Below are 17,914 nucleotides of genomic sequence, written 5' to 3'. Positions count from 1 at the left end.
AAATCCGAATATGATCCTGAGGAAACAGACAAACCAAGAATGTGGAACCAAGTCTTGCCTGGGCTCTTTTTTTTTTTTTAATTCATGCCATGGGAAGAAAAAAAAAGAAAAAAAAGCAGGGATTTTTTTAGATGGAATGGTACTAAAGAAATACAACAATTAAATTGCAATATGTAAACTTTGGTTGAAAAAAATCTAATGCTCTGGAAAAAGTTGGAGAAATTTGAATGTGGAATGTGAATACATATACTGTGTATACATATGATGAATTGTTACTTTTTTAGGTATAAAGCTGATAGCGTAATTAGACACAGTCTTTATTCTTGAGGGATGCCAAGTGTACACTAAAAAATATTTAGGAATAAAGTGTCATGATGTTTGTAACTTCTATTCAAATGGTTTAGCAAAAGAATTACATATTTTTATACATAATGTTTTATATACATACGTACAAAGAAGAGAGAAAAAACAAGTGTGGCAGAATATTAACAAGGATTAATCTAGGTGAAAGGAATACAGGTGTTCATAGAACCTTTTCAACTTCTTTGTAGGTTTGGAAAACATCATAATGAAAAAGTTTTTGAAATTAGATCTGTATGCTGCTCTTAAAATATTATATGAAGATAAGTATTCTCTTTTCATTTCATTTTTCAGTTGAATACATTATTGGCTACATTTGCATCTGTATAATTGTTCCCTTAAAAATATATTTTGTTTTGCCCTGTTGGCTTCCAGTAAGGAACATCCATGTGATATAGTTCTAACGAACTATGGTCAAGTTCACTCAGGACTCGTCTGTGTAGCTTCATCTGTACCCTCTCTAATAAGGAGTTTTGTGGCCATGTGTTTCACGCTTCCCCTGATGTGCCCCTTTACTGTTCCTCCTGCCATGGTGTTTCTTCTGGCAAACGTTGCCTTTAGCATCTTTCTTAGCTGCTTGTTCCTTCATCCACTGCTTAATAACATGATTGTGCGGGCTGACACAGATTCTTCTGTGCTTGACATGAAGGCTGTCAAGAAGAGAAGGGGGAAAAAAATCACTGATAGAAAGTACAAGTAGATAAAAAACGTAGTGAATTTATAGGCAGTTCCCCGTTTTAGACACAGTGTATGTTAGAGACTGAATCCTAAAGCTGAGGACCACAAGGATGAATCTTGACTTGACTACACTTCTGCCTGTGGTTGCTCAGACATCTGCAGAAAGTTTTAAAAGTATTACAAGGAGAAGGAATTGGAGAAGGGAGAGGAGATGGGGAGGGGGAGGGAGGGAGAGGAAAAAAACTAAGTAAACCCAATTCTCTTTCCTGACTCCAAACTTCACCCAGCAAAACCAGTTTCTTCCTAACTGCCCATCTCAAACACATTTGCCTCCATAAGATTTTTCCAGATCCTCACAACTAAATGCCCCTTTTTCCTTTGAATCTCATGGCACCGGTTACGTCTCTTCTGGCACTTAGTTTACTCCATCTTTTATTTGAGTGCCTGTCTCAGACCCTCCTTTCTCTGTGGTGTTATGCTCCTTGAAGGAGGAATAATCTGGAAGTGTCTTGAAAAGGCCTTGTTCACAGCAGGAATTCAGTGATTAGTTGTAGACATGAAGTCAAATTTTTCAAAATAAGAACAGTCTGGTTTTATTTCAACAAAACAATCAAAATGTTCTAGGCATCTGTTAACATTTAAATAGAATATAGATCTACACCACGTCTCAGAATGTGTTTTTGTTATCATTTTTCTGTATGAAGTTTTGATATAGGGGTGGGAGAATTCTACAGCACCGTCACAATTTCTGGTACCTAGAAGAATTCTTGTTACAAAAGATACTGTGACTTTTAATTCCCCATCAGACACCATCCAACTCTTAGTAAATGTTGAAAATCCCGCTGGCTCTAACTATACAATATTTCTATGTCTGAGTAAATTAAAATGCCTGACTCTTTTCTGTGGGGGTAAAAATGGGACTAGAAAGTAGGCTGCCATTTCCCCAGATGGGAGAGGAATCATCAGCTAATGTGGGGACTTATGAAAAAGGGAGGAACGTTGGGAAAGGCTTGAATGCGCTTGAGCATAAAAAGCCCAGAGTGTGGGATTATTCATTTGAAAGAAGTGAGGCATCTTAATAGGAGAACAACACATTCTCCAAGTGTATCCGACTGAGAGGTCTTCAAGAGCAGAGCTCCTTCTCATGGAGGCCAGTTGGTTTGCCTTCAGCTGTTACAGGAGAAAACTTGGCTGCAGCACTAACGTGGAAGAGAAAACAATAAACAAGAAAGAGCTGAAGTTCCTATCCTTCCCGAAGGGCTGAACCCCCCTCTCCCCGTGGTGTCAGCGAGCAGCTGAGCAGATATCCAGTGGACAGTCTCTGCCGACACACACCAGATAAGCCCGTCGGTTGCCCTGAGAGAACTAGGACTCGATGCCGTTATTCCATGGGGAGTGAGGAGCCTCAGGGAGGGGCACTGGCGCTGGTGCTGCAGGAGAGAACTGGATGGGGGAACACAGACAGGATCCAGGGAGGAGGAAAGCCACAGGAGAACAGGCAACGCCTGACAAGTGGGACCCTTTTCAAAGGCCTACCCACTGGGGCCTCAACCTCTCAATGTAATACAAGGAGGGGAAAATTAGCTGCCAGAACACACATCCCAAATCCAAGATGTTCTGATGTTGTAAACCCCTGAAGTTTAAAGATGGCTGATACCCCGACTTGTATCCCATGTGTATCCATCAGGATAAAAAGAGAAGTAATGTGGGCAAGGAGATAGCCTATTTCACACTCCCTCCCCTCTCCCCAACTCCACAGTATTCTGATGGACACTGACCCCACCCCACTGTGGATTTCTAGGTGGAGAGTTTTGACTCTAAGAAACCATAAGGATGTTCCCCTGATTTTTTTTCCCCCACAAGAGAGTTGTTAGAAACAGTCCAACAGATTTAAAGGGATGGACCTGCCATAGAAATTATACCTATAATTGTTCCCTGAACTTTATTTCTTCACCCATTTCTGTAAGTACAACAGTCCTTCAACAACCACTTTTGAAAAAATATGGAAACCTCTCAAATTACATTATTCAATAACCAAAAATTTTCTTTCCAACAGGTAATGTCTCTATGATTCAAGAAACCTCTGCCCTCTGACCAAGATAAACAACTTTGCATTGTGTTTATGTTTAGAAACAGCTAGAAGCTCTTTAATGAAATCACTGTAGTGGAATTTTAAATAAGCAAACTGCTATCTCAGACGTCAAAAATTACAGTGATCATTTATAGCGTGTGAAACAAGGGGCCTATTTCTAGGCAGAAAAGGAGAAGGAATTAAATCTAGTGAGTTCACTGTAAGTTAATTTATATTAGTTAATTGTGGTTAATAATACATGCTCTTTGGGAATTATATTTCCAATACTTGCTATGTTTTCTGCTTCTAAAACACTTGTCTCCAAACTTAAAGTCTTTATACACATTCAAAATTAAGAGACTACATTTTGGATAAGGAGAGAGACGTTCTGTAGTAAAACAATTTGAAAACAAGAGAACGTTTATCTATTTATGTCAAATGTCAGGAAACACAACAGAGATGATCTGTAATTTATGATTGCAAAATACTGCATAGTCAAATTGCATCTTATCTCAGACCAAGTCATAACTACTCAATATTTTTCTGCTGCCTTTTCTCTACAGAGAGGTCAATTTACAAATCAGTACTTGAATAAAGTATTTTTTAGATCCAAGTGATTGGCTTTATAGTTTTCCTTTTACTAAAATTGAGTCTTCTTTAAAATGAAGCTTCATGTTTTTGATCATATTTTCCCTTATCGAAGTGAGGACTTAGATCATTTCTGTTCCTATACCTTTTAGATCTCTATCTCATACCTGCTTATTCCAAAGAAAACTTCTCTGAAAATCCTGTTACCAGTGGTATCTCCTGATGATCACTGCATCTGTCTCTTACTCTTATACACACATGGAAACTTTCTCTGGTTCTTTCCCCATGGCTTTCTGGGAGTCCCCTGGGAGCCCTTCCAAGTTCTGAAGGTGACATACGGCCATGAGGTGGAAGGAACTGAAAGCAGAGAATTTGGTGTTTCTGAGAGTAGCCAGAGCAGCCTCAGGCAGGTAGACTTCACACCAGTATCCAGAATCTCCAATTCTCCAGAGTACTGGCTATGAACTGCCTATGAATTTTCACTCTCCAACAATTACCAGCACTGTTTATTAAAATTAAATAAAAACTGGTAGACTCTTGGCCAGGCATATAGTAAGGGAGTTTTTCAAAGAAGCGGAGAACTTGAAGCACCCCTCAGAAGGTATATGATTTGAGGAGATGTTGAGAGGGTTTTCCATCCTCTCTCTTCTCCCACATAGACACTCATGCTTATTCAAAGTTGGGGAGGGGAGGGTAGAGCTCAAATGGTAGAGCACTTGCTTAGCCCAAGTCCTGGGTTCAATCCCCAGTACATCCTTTAAAAAGACTTGTAAAAAGTAAATCAATAGACCTAATAAACTCCCCCTCCCCCCAAAAAATAAAAAATAAAAAGTCTGGGCCAGGAATTGTCTTTCTCTGCACATTGTGATGCTTAAACTTTGTTGGATCTAAGATCCTTTTGAGGAGGTTATAAAACCAACGATCTTCTCCCTGGAAAAATGCTCCCACATTCATATCCACAAACTTCAGGGAGTTCATGGTCCCCAGACCTGAAGGAAGTCTGTCAGTGGACATCTTCCAAACGCTTCCTCTGCACTTCTAAGAACCCTGTCTTGGAGCAGTGTTTCTCAAAGATGAGTAACGGATGGATTCCTTTGAAAGGGTGGGGGGAACCTTAAATCTCAGAGACTAGTCTGTGTGACCCAGTTGGATAGAGTCTCCCGGAGATTCCAGGAGGACAGACTCTATTTTGTTATTGCTGCATCTCTTGCATATAGAATGGTGCTTGGTACATCATAGCTAATCAGTAAAATATTTGTGGAATTCATTTAATAAATAAAGAGGTTCCCCAGTGACTCAGCAACTCAGGCATAAGCAATGGGCTTATATGTAGCCCAAAGGGCTCATCAGTGTCAGCCTTGGAGTCCTGCTGAAACCAGCACTCCTGGGAGATGCCCAGTGTGGGAGTTTGGGGAGAGCATGCTATGTGTAGTTCCACCATCACTTTTCTTTTTTTCCCCCACCATCACTTTTGAAAGCCTTTGGAAATATACCATGTTCTGAACGAAGATACCTAACTTCACACCCCATTTGTGCCATTCACTCGCTGTTTGCCACCAAGTGAACTATGTAGTCTCCCCAGTGACAGCGTTCTCCTGTGTGACATGGAGATAATGTGTGCCTTCCTCACAGCATTACTGTCAGAATCCAGATTTACTACATACCAATGCCTTTCAGAATTTAAACTCTGGGGAGACATTAAGTACATCTAAGTCCAAAGTTCTGAATAACTGGGTCAGGGGTGGGGATAGAAGGGGTGAGAGGGTTCACCATGGGCCAGTGGCTCAGAATCAGAAGCAAAGGAGGGCATCGGAACTTGACTGCGTGGACCACCTGTGACAGGTACGGACGTCTCTACACATCTGTTTGAATCTTACGTGCACACTTGACGAATTCAGATAGTAAAAATGACAGCAATCCATTTACTTGCTGAAAAAAAGTTAGCAAAAGCCATGAAGTAGAACAGAGTCGACTTCTGTTTTTGCTTTTGTTCTCACTCAGAATGTCCCTCGTTTTGCTTAGGAAGGTCGTGCACATAGTCCGATGACTGAAAGCATGTAGCCCTCAGTGCAGCACCGCAGGGCGGGGAGCAGAGGGCTACCCTGGGGCTCTGGACGCCCCAGGACCTTCACTCCGTTCTCCCCTCCCAGGTTTAAGTGAGTCTTTGTTGTGTAACAGGCAAAGCCTCCCTGACCTAGACCTTTTGTCCATTGGTGGAGAAGTGGTGTCTGTGCAGGTTTAGACCTCCTGCGGCAGCAAACTCACATGACAGCAGCCAAGTCACAATCCCCGTCAGCTCTCTGAATGCGACACACATTCACTCTTTCCAGAAGCCTTCTGGAAATATGATGTGAAACCTCGGTGCAGCAGCTGGAGGCAATGGGGAGTATGGCTAAAAGAAGAAAAGGAAGAATTGTTAAATCTTACAGCTTATACAACACTGGGCTGGCGCCCGTCTCAAAGACTCCAGAGAAACAGAATGTCAGTCCACTTGAGCAAGGGGCTAACACTCACCGGGGGGCCCTATGTATACAGACCCGGGGACGGGACACGTCTCTACCTTCCAGAACTCACACTGTTATTTGGGGAAGATAAAACTAAGTGCAAAGACATAAAATATATGAAGAGATGAAAAATAGCTCCAGACAACGACCTTGGTGGGGTTGCAGATGGGACCTGATTAAAGAAGAAGTGAGGTTGACAGGGTGTCCCACGAGCTCAGAAGAGAGCAACCACGTGGGCCCCTGGAGCAGGTTTGACATTTACCCACCGGGGAAGGACTTGACTCAATCTTGGAGGACTTGGATGGGTGGAGAAAACCTGAGAAGACTTGTCCGGGCTGAAGGAAGTGCATGGTCTAGAGTTCTGAGACAGGAAAGCCCAGGGCACGTTTAGGGTATGGAGAGGAACAGACCACTGTGTCTGAACTGAATGGCTGGGAAGGTGAGTGATGGGAGATATGGTTCAAAAGATAGACCGAGGTCACACCTCCGAGGCCTTGAATGTCTGTCTAAGGAGGTTTATCTTTTATGAAATGGAGTCCATTTAAGATTTGTGAATGAGGAAGGGTTTTAGGAAAACCTGTCTTGCAGTGATAAACAAATGGGGAGCGATGGGGGCAGAAAGTCAAGTTAGGAGGAACTGATGTTGTCCAGCTATAAGGAGGAGACGGCAACACAAATCCGAAAGGAAATCTAACCCCACACTGAAATGTGTTCATGCAAATTCGTAAGGCCACGTGCACACAGTATTCTCCTGTGCTCCCCATAATGCATTGGGTAGCTTTCTCTGTTTTTCTGTTATTCGAGAAAGTTTGTGTAAGACAAGGATTGTCTGTTCCTCGTGTTTGGTAAAACCTCTAAAACCATCTAGGCCTGATTTCCGTCTGAAGAAAAGATGTTCAACCTTGACTACATTTCCTTAACAGTTGTATGTTTATTTAGATTTTTCTATAACTTCTTGAGTCAATTTTGATAGCTTTCTAAGAAATTGTCCATTTAATCTACAATTTCTAATGCATTGCTGATACTGAGCAGGACCCTGTGAACACCTCCCCCCACCCAGAATCCTGCCTCTTGTTTATAGAAGAGCTGAATGAAGTATCCCAGGCCTCCCAGAGTCATAGAAGAGCAGGCTCAAGCAGTTCATTAGGACAAGCCTGCGGGCATTGGAGTTGGCAATGACTCTGACAACCTATCTCAGTGATTAACTGAGATTACTTCTCCCTTTCTCTTTAAAACTTTCATGGCTGAAAAGAATCTTTGGAGATTGGGGGGGGGTGCTGTGCCCACCAGATTGCGGGCATGCTGGTTAAAAGCAACTTTCCTTTTTATTACCAAGGCTGTTGCCCAGGATCATACCCCTGCCCCTCCTCTGAGTAGAAATCAATTGCTCTTATCTAAGTCTCAGGAGGCAACTGCAATCAGAAGAACCAATAGAGTCCAAGATGATGGAGGATATGACTTCCAGTGGGCCTTGAGCCTCATTATACGCTCATTATAATTCATTAGCATGCTAAGTGACACACCACCAGCACCATGACAGTTGACAATTGCCATGACAACAACCGGAAAAGCCCATACAAGTACCGAAAAGTCCGTACAAGGACTCACTGGTTCCACCACAGCTGGAAAGAGGACATTATGCCGAAGACTGTCATAAAAGTCTGTGACCTGACCCAAGCTGGAGCTGTCTCCACCGGCCATCTTGGATGGCAGCTCCCTGCTCAAGCGCTTCCTTTCCCTGCTTGAGCACTTTCCTTCCTTTTCCTCTTTTGAGAAATAAAAGCAGTTTTCGTTCTGTCCCTCTGCCTCAGCTGTGAATTCTTTCCAGCTGGCAGGCAAGGACCCACACCACACTTTGGTTGGCCTCCTAATTTAGGGGGTCTCACTATCCCCTAACATTGTCACTGAAAGTTCAAAACTTGCCACCCCAAAATATGCCATTCTGGCATGTTGATGATTTTAAGTTAAAATCACTTTTAAAAAAACCCAGCAGATGGAGAAAGGGCACTCTGTCCTAAAAGCCAGAGAGAAAACTTCCAAGTAAAAGGTGCTCTCCCTGCACCTGGGGAAGAAAGATATTTTTGGTAGGGGAGGGAGAGCAGCCCCTCTGGGTGAAGTGGGATTGTGTCTCCACACAATGGGAAGTGGAGGCCGCGAAAAATCTGTACAAACAAACCTTGTTAAACTAGCCCTTATCTTCCTAGTCACTTTTCCATGCTTATCTGCCCTAGGCCAAGTTCCTTTGTCTTCCCACGTTTTCACAATTACCACTCTCTGTCCAAATAGTTATATAAGCCGTAACTCTACTGATTTTTTGAGTCTTCATTTCTTTATGGAGCCTCCCACGTCAAACAAAACTTAAACTAAATCAATTTATATGCTTTTCTCTTGTTAATTTATCTTTCATTACAGGGGCCCTGGTAGAGAACCTGGAAAGGTAGAGGAGAGTTTTTTTTTCCCTCTCCCCTGCATCACAGTATGACCTTACCGTATCTATAGTTAAGACTTCTTTTTTATTCTACAGTGTTTCAAGAAGTAGTTCCTGGGCAAAGTAATAGTTTCTGTGCAAAGTAACCGTTTAAAAACTTGGATTGAAATAATAAATAAAATATATTTATAAATTTACAAATACCACTTGGTTAGAAACTTAAAAATCCATTCAAGTCAGAGATTAAAGGTGAAATCACAAAATACTTATTCTGGAAAAGAGTGGAGGTACTACCTATTGTAACAGGTGGGATACAGCTAAATTTAGCCTAAATGCACTTATTTAAAACACAAACATGATAAAATAATTGTGCGTCCATCTCACGACCGTAGAAAAGGAAAATCAGAGGAAACCAATATAATACGGGGGAAAGACCCAAGCACGACGCTGCGCCGCTTTACGGCTGTCGCACTACACGTACATGTAGGCCATGCGGCCGTGGACCGGAGAGGAGAGCTGGGGAACCGGAGACCAGGTGTGGGAACGGAAGCCCCAGCCCAAGGAAGGGACGGAGGAGGATTGCGGAGCGGCAGCAACAGGAAGCGGGTGGTGCTGGTCGTTGTCTGGGCCACGTCCGCCGCCGCCTCTCCGGTCTGCGCCTGCGCAACCTGCTCGACGCCACTGTCGAGGTGGGGCGGCTTTTCTCGTGCGCGCGCGCGCGCGTGTGGCGTGTGTGTGGTGCAGGGAGAGCACGTGAGCGGGGGAGCGGTTCACGTGTAATAAGTACTGCGCCTCGGGGAGGGTGGAGTCCCAGACCCGCGCGGCGCGGCACCTCACAAGCCCACGGACACCTGCCGGCGTGAGCCTCCCCTGGCGCGACCCGGGGAACTGCAGGCACCTGCGCGGCCTCGGCCCGGACCCTGGACGCAGCGCGAGTCCCGCCTCTGCCTCGCGGCTCCTGGGGACGCGCTTCCGCGGTACGGGCAGCGGGCCGGTGCGCGCAGGGCCAGGCCTTGCCTACCGACGGCTGCCTTTCAGAGTTGTAGGAAAGTGTTAGTTGTGTTGTGCACGTCTTTCCTACCTCCGTTAGCGTTCTGATTGCTCAGTTTCTTTTGGCGGGGGTGGAGAGGGCATTAGGTTCTTTGCTTTTTTAATGGAGGTACTGGGGCTTGAATTCAGGACCTCGAGCATGCTAAGCGTGCACTCTACCACTGAGCTATACCCTACTTCCTTGATTGGTCAGTTTCTGATGCGCGTACGTAAAAAACCTTATACTATTGTTGAGATTGTGTCAGATTTTTTTCTTGTCAGTCTGTTCACTTTTACAGTATATCACTTGGGGTTATATTTTCTAACGCATACGAGTATCTTCCTCGTCCTTCCCGGGATTGGAGTAGAAGGACTAGCCTCAGGTGCCAAATTTAAAGGGGCACCAAAAAATTCAGTAATCAAGATGAATCACATTTTAATGCAATACTTTTAAAAATAAGAATTACAACAAAAAATTCTATAGTAAATAAAATACTGCAGTTTTAAATAAAAACAAAATCCGACCCTGCAGTTGCACGACTCACCTTGGTCGCATCACTTGCCTCACCCTGTGCTCAGCCCTGGATGAACTTTGGTGAATTGATCATATTCATCTTTCCTTTAAGATTCCGCTGGTGCTGTTACAGACCTTTCGTATTGTTTTTTTCTGGTATTAATAGTGTGACACTAAATTTTTGGTTAAATTTTTTATCCACCTTACTTTGTTTCGTTTTGTTATTCTTTTTCTTTGCTTTTCCCCCCTAGTGTTGGTAAATTTTTTACATTTCCTTTGTTAATTTTTTTTAACTGAAAACTTAGGCTTTGTAAGGTTAAGAAAAAACTTTCTTGGGAAAGTAGCAACAGTATCTCAACAAACGTTTTTGTATTTGAATCATTTGAGTAAGAGTATTATTTTACTAGTGAAAGTGATTATTACATCAGTAAAGTCCATAAGCATTTATTGAGCGCCTGCCTTGTATCATTGTTCCCTGTGCTAAATATACAAAAATTAGTAAGTCATGGCACCTGTCCGCTGGGTCCCTACAGTAGCAGCTGTTTTCTTAACATTATCTCAAAATACCTCCCTGCTGCATGTAACATTGTTAACCATTCCTTCCAAAAATTTACAGTATCCCTGGTTTACAAGACACTAATTCTGCTAATATAGTCATCCCTCTGTATCCAACTGAGGGTGTTATCTCTTGCGACTTTAAATTTACTCCTTTTCCTTTTCTCATCTCATTTACCCATTATTTATAGTTACCCAAGCCAGAAACCCATGGTCATTCCTTCCTCCTTCTGCACTCCCACAGCCAGTCACAAACTCCTGTTAAAATTCACTCCCTGAACATTTCTTATCTTTGTCTCCCCTTTCTCATCCCTGTTCCCGCTGCCCAAGTTCAAGACCTCATCAGTTTGCTCCTGCCCTACTGAGCTTCCCACTTGGCTCCTTTCTCCCAGCCTTGCCCTTTCCCTACATGAATCTGTGTTCTTGCAGCACTCTGTGCTTTCCTGTCTCTACCATGTGTAAAGTTAAGGGTTTATTCGACTATGTCTCTTGACTGTGAACTCCCTTGGGATATCTTTGTACCCATGCCCCATAGCACAGTGCCTGGCGTTAGTGTTCAGTGTCACTTAAACTGATCTGAGCTCTGGGTAATGGAGAATGAATAAGGGTTTTTCTTTAGTTAATCTGAAGACATTTGTTCCCCAGTACTTCTCACAGCATGGATACTGGAGTGGTCAGGGGATAGTCTTGAAGGGGGTTGGATAATTTTGTTCCAGAGACATGCTGACAGGCATTACTGCACAGTCACTAGGCGTGTGGAGACAGACTACCAGGTTCAAGTCCTGGCCCTGCCACTTACTAGCTGATGTTGGGTGCGTTACTTCTCTGTATCTCAGTTTCTTTATCTGCAGTTTGGGGATAGTAATAGCACCTGCCTCATAGGGTTGTTGTGAGGCTTGTATGAGTTTATACACATACGTGCTTAGAACAGGGGTGACATAGTGAACAATACGTGGAAACAAAAAAGACATCACCTGGAGGTCAGTATACATACAGCAAAGTACCAGCTCCAGGTGTCACTGTGGAATGTGTCCTTTTTTCAATTTATTGCTCCTAAGCTTCAAATTCACCTTTAATTGCCTGTTTTATGAAGTTAAGATGGACCCTTGTAGTGTAAGTACCTGCCAATCAGCTTTTTTGATTGTAATGTAAGTGCCTGGCATTAAGCTTTTGATTGCCAAGGCATCCATTTTAAAGAATAAACGTGTTGCCAGCTGCACAACTAGGTGAAGAGCCAGGCTGCCCCATCCTTGAAATTCTTCTTTTAGAAAGCATACTCCCCCTTCCCTGTGAAGAACTTTCCCCTGCAAACTGTAGGGCAGACTGAATTGGTGTTTTGTGTTTGGTCATTCAGTGAGCCATGTCTGTGCCTTCCCCGACAAGGTCTGGATCACAGCTGGTCAGGGAAGGGGTGTGGGATCTCTTCCTTAAATACTCTTATTTTGCCGTAGGAATATCTGCTATTCCTATATTCTTTCCTGTCCTCTTCTTTCTGTTTTGAGTAGACAGATAGCTAGATATGAGCAGAGAAAGTGGGGCATGGGCTAAATGGCCCATACATCTTGTGAATAATGGGGGTCCTTGGGCAGACCAAAGCAGGAACCTCTGGACTGATAAGAAATGACACATTTTGGGTAGATAAGTGTCCTGGAGGCAGATAAAGAAAGGTGGCATAAGTCAGGCATCTCTGGTGTCTGAATGTAACCTCTTATGCCCTCTGAATGTAACCTTTTGCTTATGCCATTATTACAGTCATTCCAATAAAATTACCCTTGCAGGTCAGAAGTTCCCATCATGCACCGATGTCATGACACTTCTGATCAAGACTAAATAAGAATAAAAATCCCTCCTCCCCTCTGGAAGGTGGAGCTGGGATGGAAATCAGAAAATATGACCCTAGACCCCTCTCTCTCCAGTGAATATTCCACCTGTTCATTTTCACACCCCATATAACCAGCTTGCCAAAGAAACTCAGCACAGCTACTCACCTAAGTCTGCCTGCTCTCCCCTTGAAAGCATACTATCACTTAATAAATCCTCACTTTACTTTCTTGACCTCTGTGTCTTGTCTCCGAGTTCTTTCTGCAGAATGAGAACCTACTCTCCAGTAACATTTCTAGCCTATCTCTTGTTATAGTTGATAATTAGTTGTGTTAATTCTCTGTTCAAATTATTGTCTGGTTTCTGTCCCTTGATTGGACTCTGATTGATAATGGATGAAACTTTAATGTTCCAAATTGTTCCAGGAAGTTATTTGTTGTCTGTTAAGATGAATGATGCAAACTTTTAAGAAATGACTGTGTGTTGAACAGATACACTGTTACCTATGATTAAGTGGAAAAAAATGTAAGTAAAACAATATGTAGATCCTGGTCTGTGATTTTGCAGTTTATAAGAAATATATGTATTTTGACATTCAGATGGCTGAAATATAGCTCATTCAGATGACCAAGTATATTTTTCAATATGTTTGATCCTCAAATATATGTGAGTTCCTGGCTCACAGCTCCCAAAACTCTTGGAATTTCCTGAGTGATAAGAGCAATGGAAGCATCATTTGGTTTCTTATCTTCAGTTCCTGAAAACACTTCAAAGTCATAAAGGTGAAACAGGTGTCGTTATTCATAACAAGCCCTTTCTACCACGTCTTGGTTTATGTTAATGAAGGTAACTTTTGCAAAGCACCTAAGGATGTGGCCTGGTCACCAGGGCAACCAACCATGAATAGAGGGTTAGAACTTGTAGTCCCACCCCCTGATTTCCAGGAAGGAAAGAAGGGCTGGAGGTTGAATCAGTCACCAATGGCCAAGGAGTTAATCAATCATGTGTACGTGATGAAGCCTCCACAAAAAGCAGAAAAAAAAAAAAAAAGCAGGGGATGGATTTAGAAGCTTCCACACTGGAGAACCAGCATGCTTCCAACATGCCACCAGTCTGGGCCCCAAGATCCTCAAGGACAGAAGCTCCTTGAGGGACCTTGCCCTGTGTATCTCTTTGTCTAGCTGTTGATTTGTTTTCTTTGTAATAAATCAGTAATCTAGAGAGAAAACAGGTTTTTCTAAGTTCTCTGAGCCATTCTAATAAATTGATCGAACCCAAGGAGGGGAATCTTTGGAACCTACCTCCCATTTGTAGCTGGTTGGTCAGACGCACAGATAACAACCTGGGCTTGCTACTGGCATCTGAAGTGGGGGTCAGTGTTGTGGGGCTGAGCCCTTTCCTTGTGGAAGCTCAGTCTGTCTCTGGGTAGATAGTGTCAGAATAGTGAGTTCAATTTTGTTTTTTGGTGTGGCGAAACGTATACACACAAACACGGTGAAATTGGGTCCGGGAACCCTTTTCTGGTCCTATTTTTAAAAATCTTTGTGGCTATGTGTGGCTAAGCAGTTCCCCAAGTTCATATGGTTAGAATTCTGACTTGGCCTTTTGGAGTCCAAAGTCCAGACTCTTTCCAGTATCCCAGCATCTCTTAAACTGGGCTTCATTGACCTCTGGGAGGGGCTCTTAGATGTGTTCTCAGGGTCCATGAGCTGTACAGACAATGCCTAAATTTAATGTCATCTCAGTGATCATCTTTAAATAGACATGCATGGTCTGGACCTTCTGGAAGACCATCTTAAAGGAGCACTTGCAGGAGATTTGAATTTTGCTTTAGGTTTATGCTAGTGCTGTTACCAAGTCGGATACTACCTTAATTGTCCCACATCGATCAGAAGAGAACAGGGAGGAATTTCAAGATGGGTTGTGTCCTAAGGGGGAGGGGCAAATTACACCATCATGGTTCAATAGAAAAAGGTGGTGGAAAAACACTTCTTATTTGGAACAGGGTAGTTTATGCACATAAAGCTCGAAATCTTCGCTTCAAGTATCAGTGCTATATTTGTGTTTGGAATGGTGATTTTAGTTTGGGCCAAACATTAACTGTTACATTAAATTAATATTGTTACATTTAAATCTTGGCTTTGTAGTTGTATTTTTACTTAAAATTTATTTTGGCTTTATAATTGCAGAAGAGGTATATTCACAAGGGTTTTATACCTAGTTTTATGCTTATACATCAAGTGATGTAGTGAAATAATTTAGGAATCATCATTGAGAATAAGAATGTTTTCCAATAAAGGGACCTGCATATAACTGAAATTTGAGAAAATTGCTATTATATCATTCTGTTTCTCTAGACACAGAAAAGGATATTTTAAGAAAAAACACCCTGAACTACATTAAAGATATGATTGGATTTTTTAATAAAATTTAGACACTTAATCCAACAATGTCATTGAACTCAGGGAATGCAGGACCTGTTGTTTTAATTAAAGGGCACACTTGGAGAGAAACTGAAGGGCACATTTACTGAGTACATCATGTCTGACCTCTTGGGAACTACTCCTGGTGAAGTGGAGAGCCCCACTGTGCAGAACAACTTTCAAGTCCAAATGTATATTTTTGGCAACTCTCTTTAGTGAGTCTCCTATGATTAAAACAAAAGATGTTTTCTATTAGGATGCAAACAGCCAGTCCCTAGCAAGTATCTAATTAGGAGCTATCCTACTATGAGAAAGTGGGTTGTCAGAGGAAGCCAATCTGGGACTCAGTGAAGCAAAATCCTCCAACTTGTGTCTGCTGGACAAAAATGGACCCTTAGTCGTTAATGTATAATAAAAACAGCAAGGCCCACAAAGCCCTAGATTGTGGCTTTAAGTAATCTGGCTCTTGGCTGCTGCATGATAGACATTTTTATGGACTCAACTGAGTTCTGGGAGCCAGCAGCCACATCAACAGGTATGGAGTATGCCCTATCTTCAGGTAGAATCCAGGGTTTTTAATTATGGGTAAGTCAACTGCTTCCTGGTTTATGCGGAACATTTTGGAAATGCCAATCACTGAGCCATCACATCAAGATGGCCACTTCAGGCAACATTAAGCTAATGGAACATTTAATGTCTAGAAAAACAAAATGTATTTCCCACGGTCCCAAACTGGCATGGGCCATTCCCCTATCCCCTCCCCCAGCCCAAGACAATTGCCAAGGCCACCTATACTTCCTTCCCTGCACTCCTCAGTATTTACCTCCCTCCTTCCAAGCCTGACTGTCCCCCCAGCCTGAATCCCAGGTAGCCTCCTACAGGGCACCCGAGATACACAGACACTTGAATGGAAGTTTGCTACGGAAAGCAGTGGGGTTTGCTCTCTCAGTTCCATGACTGTTCTTAGGCTTACTCTCATGTATCTTTACCCCGACATCACTTATTTTTAAATGGCAGAAAGTTGCACTTCTCAGACAATGTGATTTTCCTATGACCCAAACTGCCTTAGGAAAAGCCCCAAGACTAACCCAGAAAGTTACTCTTGGGTCTTCTCAGTTCTCTTTCTTATCGTCACCAGCTGCTCCTTTTCATACACCTTTGTGTTTTGCTGTCCCACCCTTTCTGCCAGAACTCAGTTCCTTGGAAACCTTGGCTGTGGGTCTGCCAGGGCTTCCCTCATTCCCCTACCCGCTCCGCCTGCCCTTCCTTCCCTCTCCTGTAGGAGGGCTGCTGCTGCTGCTGCTGCAGGGACAGCTGGAAACAGGCCAGGAAGCCGAAGTGGGAGATGTATGCACCTTTACTTCAAAGCTTTATGGAAAAAGAATTGCATTTCCAAAACTAGGAGTAAAGCCTTAGCAGGTGGACTTTTGGGAAACAATGGATGTGATTCCTAAAATTTCAATAGTGAAATTCTTTGAAAATTTACAGAAACATATAAAATGACAAACTTTTTTTTCATTTTATCCAGATGTTTCCTGTGCACAGTAATGCAAGCCCAGTGCATCGGGCACTTTAATGGGGTCCCTAAGCAAATGCCTACAGGAACCAGGCAGTAGATAAGGTGATAGCCAGCTCCAGAGAAAGACTGAGGCTAGTCAGCTCTAATTCTTGCCAGGAAATGTGGAACCAGTTTTGCCAGCTCTGATTTTTCAACAGAAGCTCTACAATCCAATTATGTATGTGTGTTTATTAGTATGTGTATATGAAATCTGTCAATTTAAAAATGTTGGCTTAATTTTTATAAAAGCAGATCAAACAAAACTTACGTTTCACCTCTGTTCTGAATTTAGAGAATCCCATTCAGGGTAAAGTTTCAGAAAAGAAAAGTCAAATCAGTCAGGTATTAAATACCTATATTTAGGGTTTCCTTAAAAAATTAGAAAAGATTGCCTCCAGTCCAAGTGCAGTTATAATCTCCATATCTATGCTAGCAGCTCATAACTGAAGTTCTCTTTGATGTAATTTGTGTGCTTCAGTCTCTTATCCTGTGTCTCTATTTTAAGATCAGATTGAAGTTTTGGTTATCAGTACCCACACGGCTGACTTTGTTCAGAAAGCTTGCAACTTACCAAGCCATAAACCAGAAGGGCAAGTCTGTCTTTCTTCAGGAACATGCACGTTTGTATTCGGACAGTTTAGCTGGTCAGGGTGAAGGGGGAGACAGTTGAATAATAGGGGCTTTCCTCCAACCTCTACCTGGGGATTTTCTAAAACACTGTCATCAGAAAAGGAATCACTGCTCAAAGTTGCACTGGTGTGGAGGAATCTGATCCTTCTGGTGGCAAATTACTGATATTCCTGTTTAAATGAGGTTCCTTCCCGAAATTGCCTCTTGGAGATGAGGAATTCAAACCTATGCCATTCTTGTGTAGATATTTGGAAATTCACGCCCCTAATTGTTAGAGTACTTTGCTCCTTCCAGCTCCATCTTGGAAGGCAGCCCCCCCCTTCCACTGGAGGCTTAGATAGCCAGCCCCCAACTCACCTTCCAAGGGATGAAGAGCCACACAGGCAGCCAAGGCCACGAGAGCGAGTCCTGTCTGCTGCATGCCTGCCTGCCCCAGCAGCTCCACACCGCAGGTGAGGCTGTAAGATCAGGAAATGAGGCTAAAAGTGTCCTTGGGTGCAGAGAAAGAGCAAGGAGGAAAGCAAGCCAGAAAGCCCCGCCCTAGGAGGTACTGGAGAACCTAGTTCTCCTGTTTCTTTCCTCGAGATCAGGCTCGCTCTTGAGCCCAGACCTGCGTTCAGCCACCAGGGCGCCAGGCAATGTCCCTGGTGATCTGACATCTGGTGAGGTCATTGTGAGTTGGGGGTGTGCATCAGAACTTGGGAACCATTCAGAAAAATAGCTCCCTATTTGAATTCCTCCACAGCCTTATAAAT

At 42.9% G+C, this 17,914-nt stretch overlaps 1 protein-coding gene across 1 annotated transcript; it reads right to left on the bottom strand.

The window, feature by feature from the left end:
* Positions 1-305: 305 nt before the first annotated feature.
* CCL28 (C-C motif chemokine ligand 28) lies at positions 306-17,838 on the bottom strand. Its single transcript, XM_006207699.4, has 3 exons — positions 17,517-17,838; positions 5,963-6,089; positions 306-1,010 (listed from the first exon to the last, which is right to left on the bottom strand). The coding sequence occupies exons 1-3, from the start codon at positions 17,578-17,580 to the stop codon at positions 821-823; spliced, it is 381 nt and encodes a 126-aa protein (XP_006207761.2). The 5' UTR covers positions 17,581-17,838; the 3' UTR covers positions 306-820.
* Positions 17,839-17,914: the final 76 nt, after the last annotated feature.

The sequence above is a fragment of the Vicugna pacos genome, chromosome 3 (genome assembly GCF_048564905.1).
Source record: "Vicugna pacos chromosome 3, VicPac4, whole genome shotgun sequence".
Lineage (NCBI taxonomy): Eukaryota > Metazoa > Chordata > Mammalia > Artiodactyla > Camelidae > Vicugna > Vicugna pacos.
Note: the sequence above shows the minus strand (reverse complement) of the source record. Positions and strands in the feature narration are given on the sequence as shown.

What these genes read in the sequence shown, in the direction of transcription:
- CCL28 (XM_006207699.4), bottom strand. Translation starts at nt 17,580, where the DNA reads ATGCAGCAGACAGGACTCGCTCTCGTGGCCTTGGCTGCCTGTGTGGCT. An exon ending in GGCTCTTCATCCCTTGGAAG is followed by an intron (nt 6,090 to 17,516) that starts GTGAGTTGGGGG and finishes TTCTTCTTTTAG; the next exon opens with CCATACTCCCCATTGCCTCC. An exon ending in TGTGACTTGGCTGCTGTCAT is followed by an intron (nt 1,011 to 5,962) that starts GTGAGTTTGCTG and finishes TCTTCTTGACAG; the next exon opens with CCTTCATGTCAAGCACAGAA.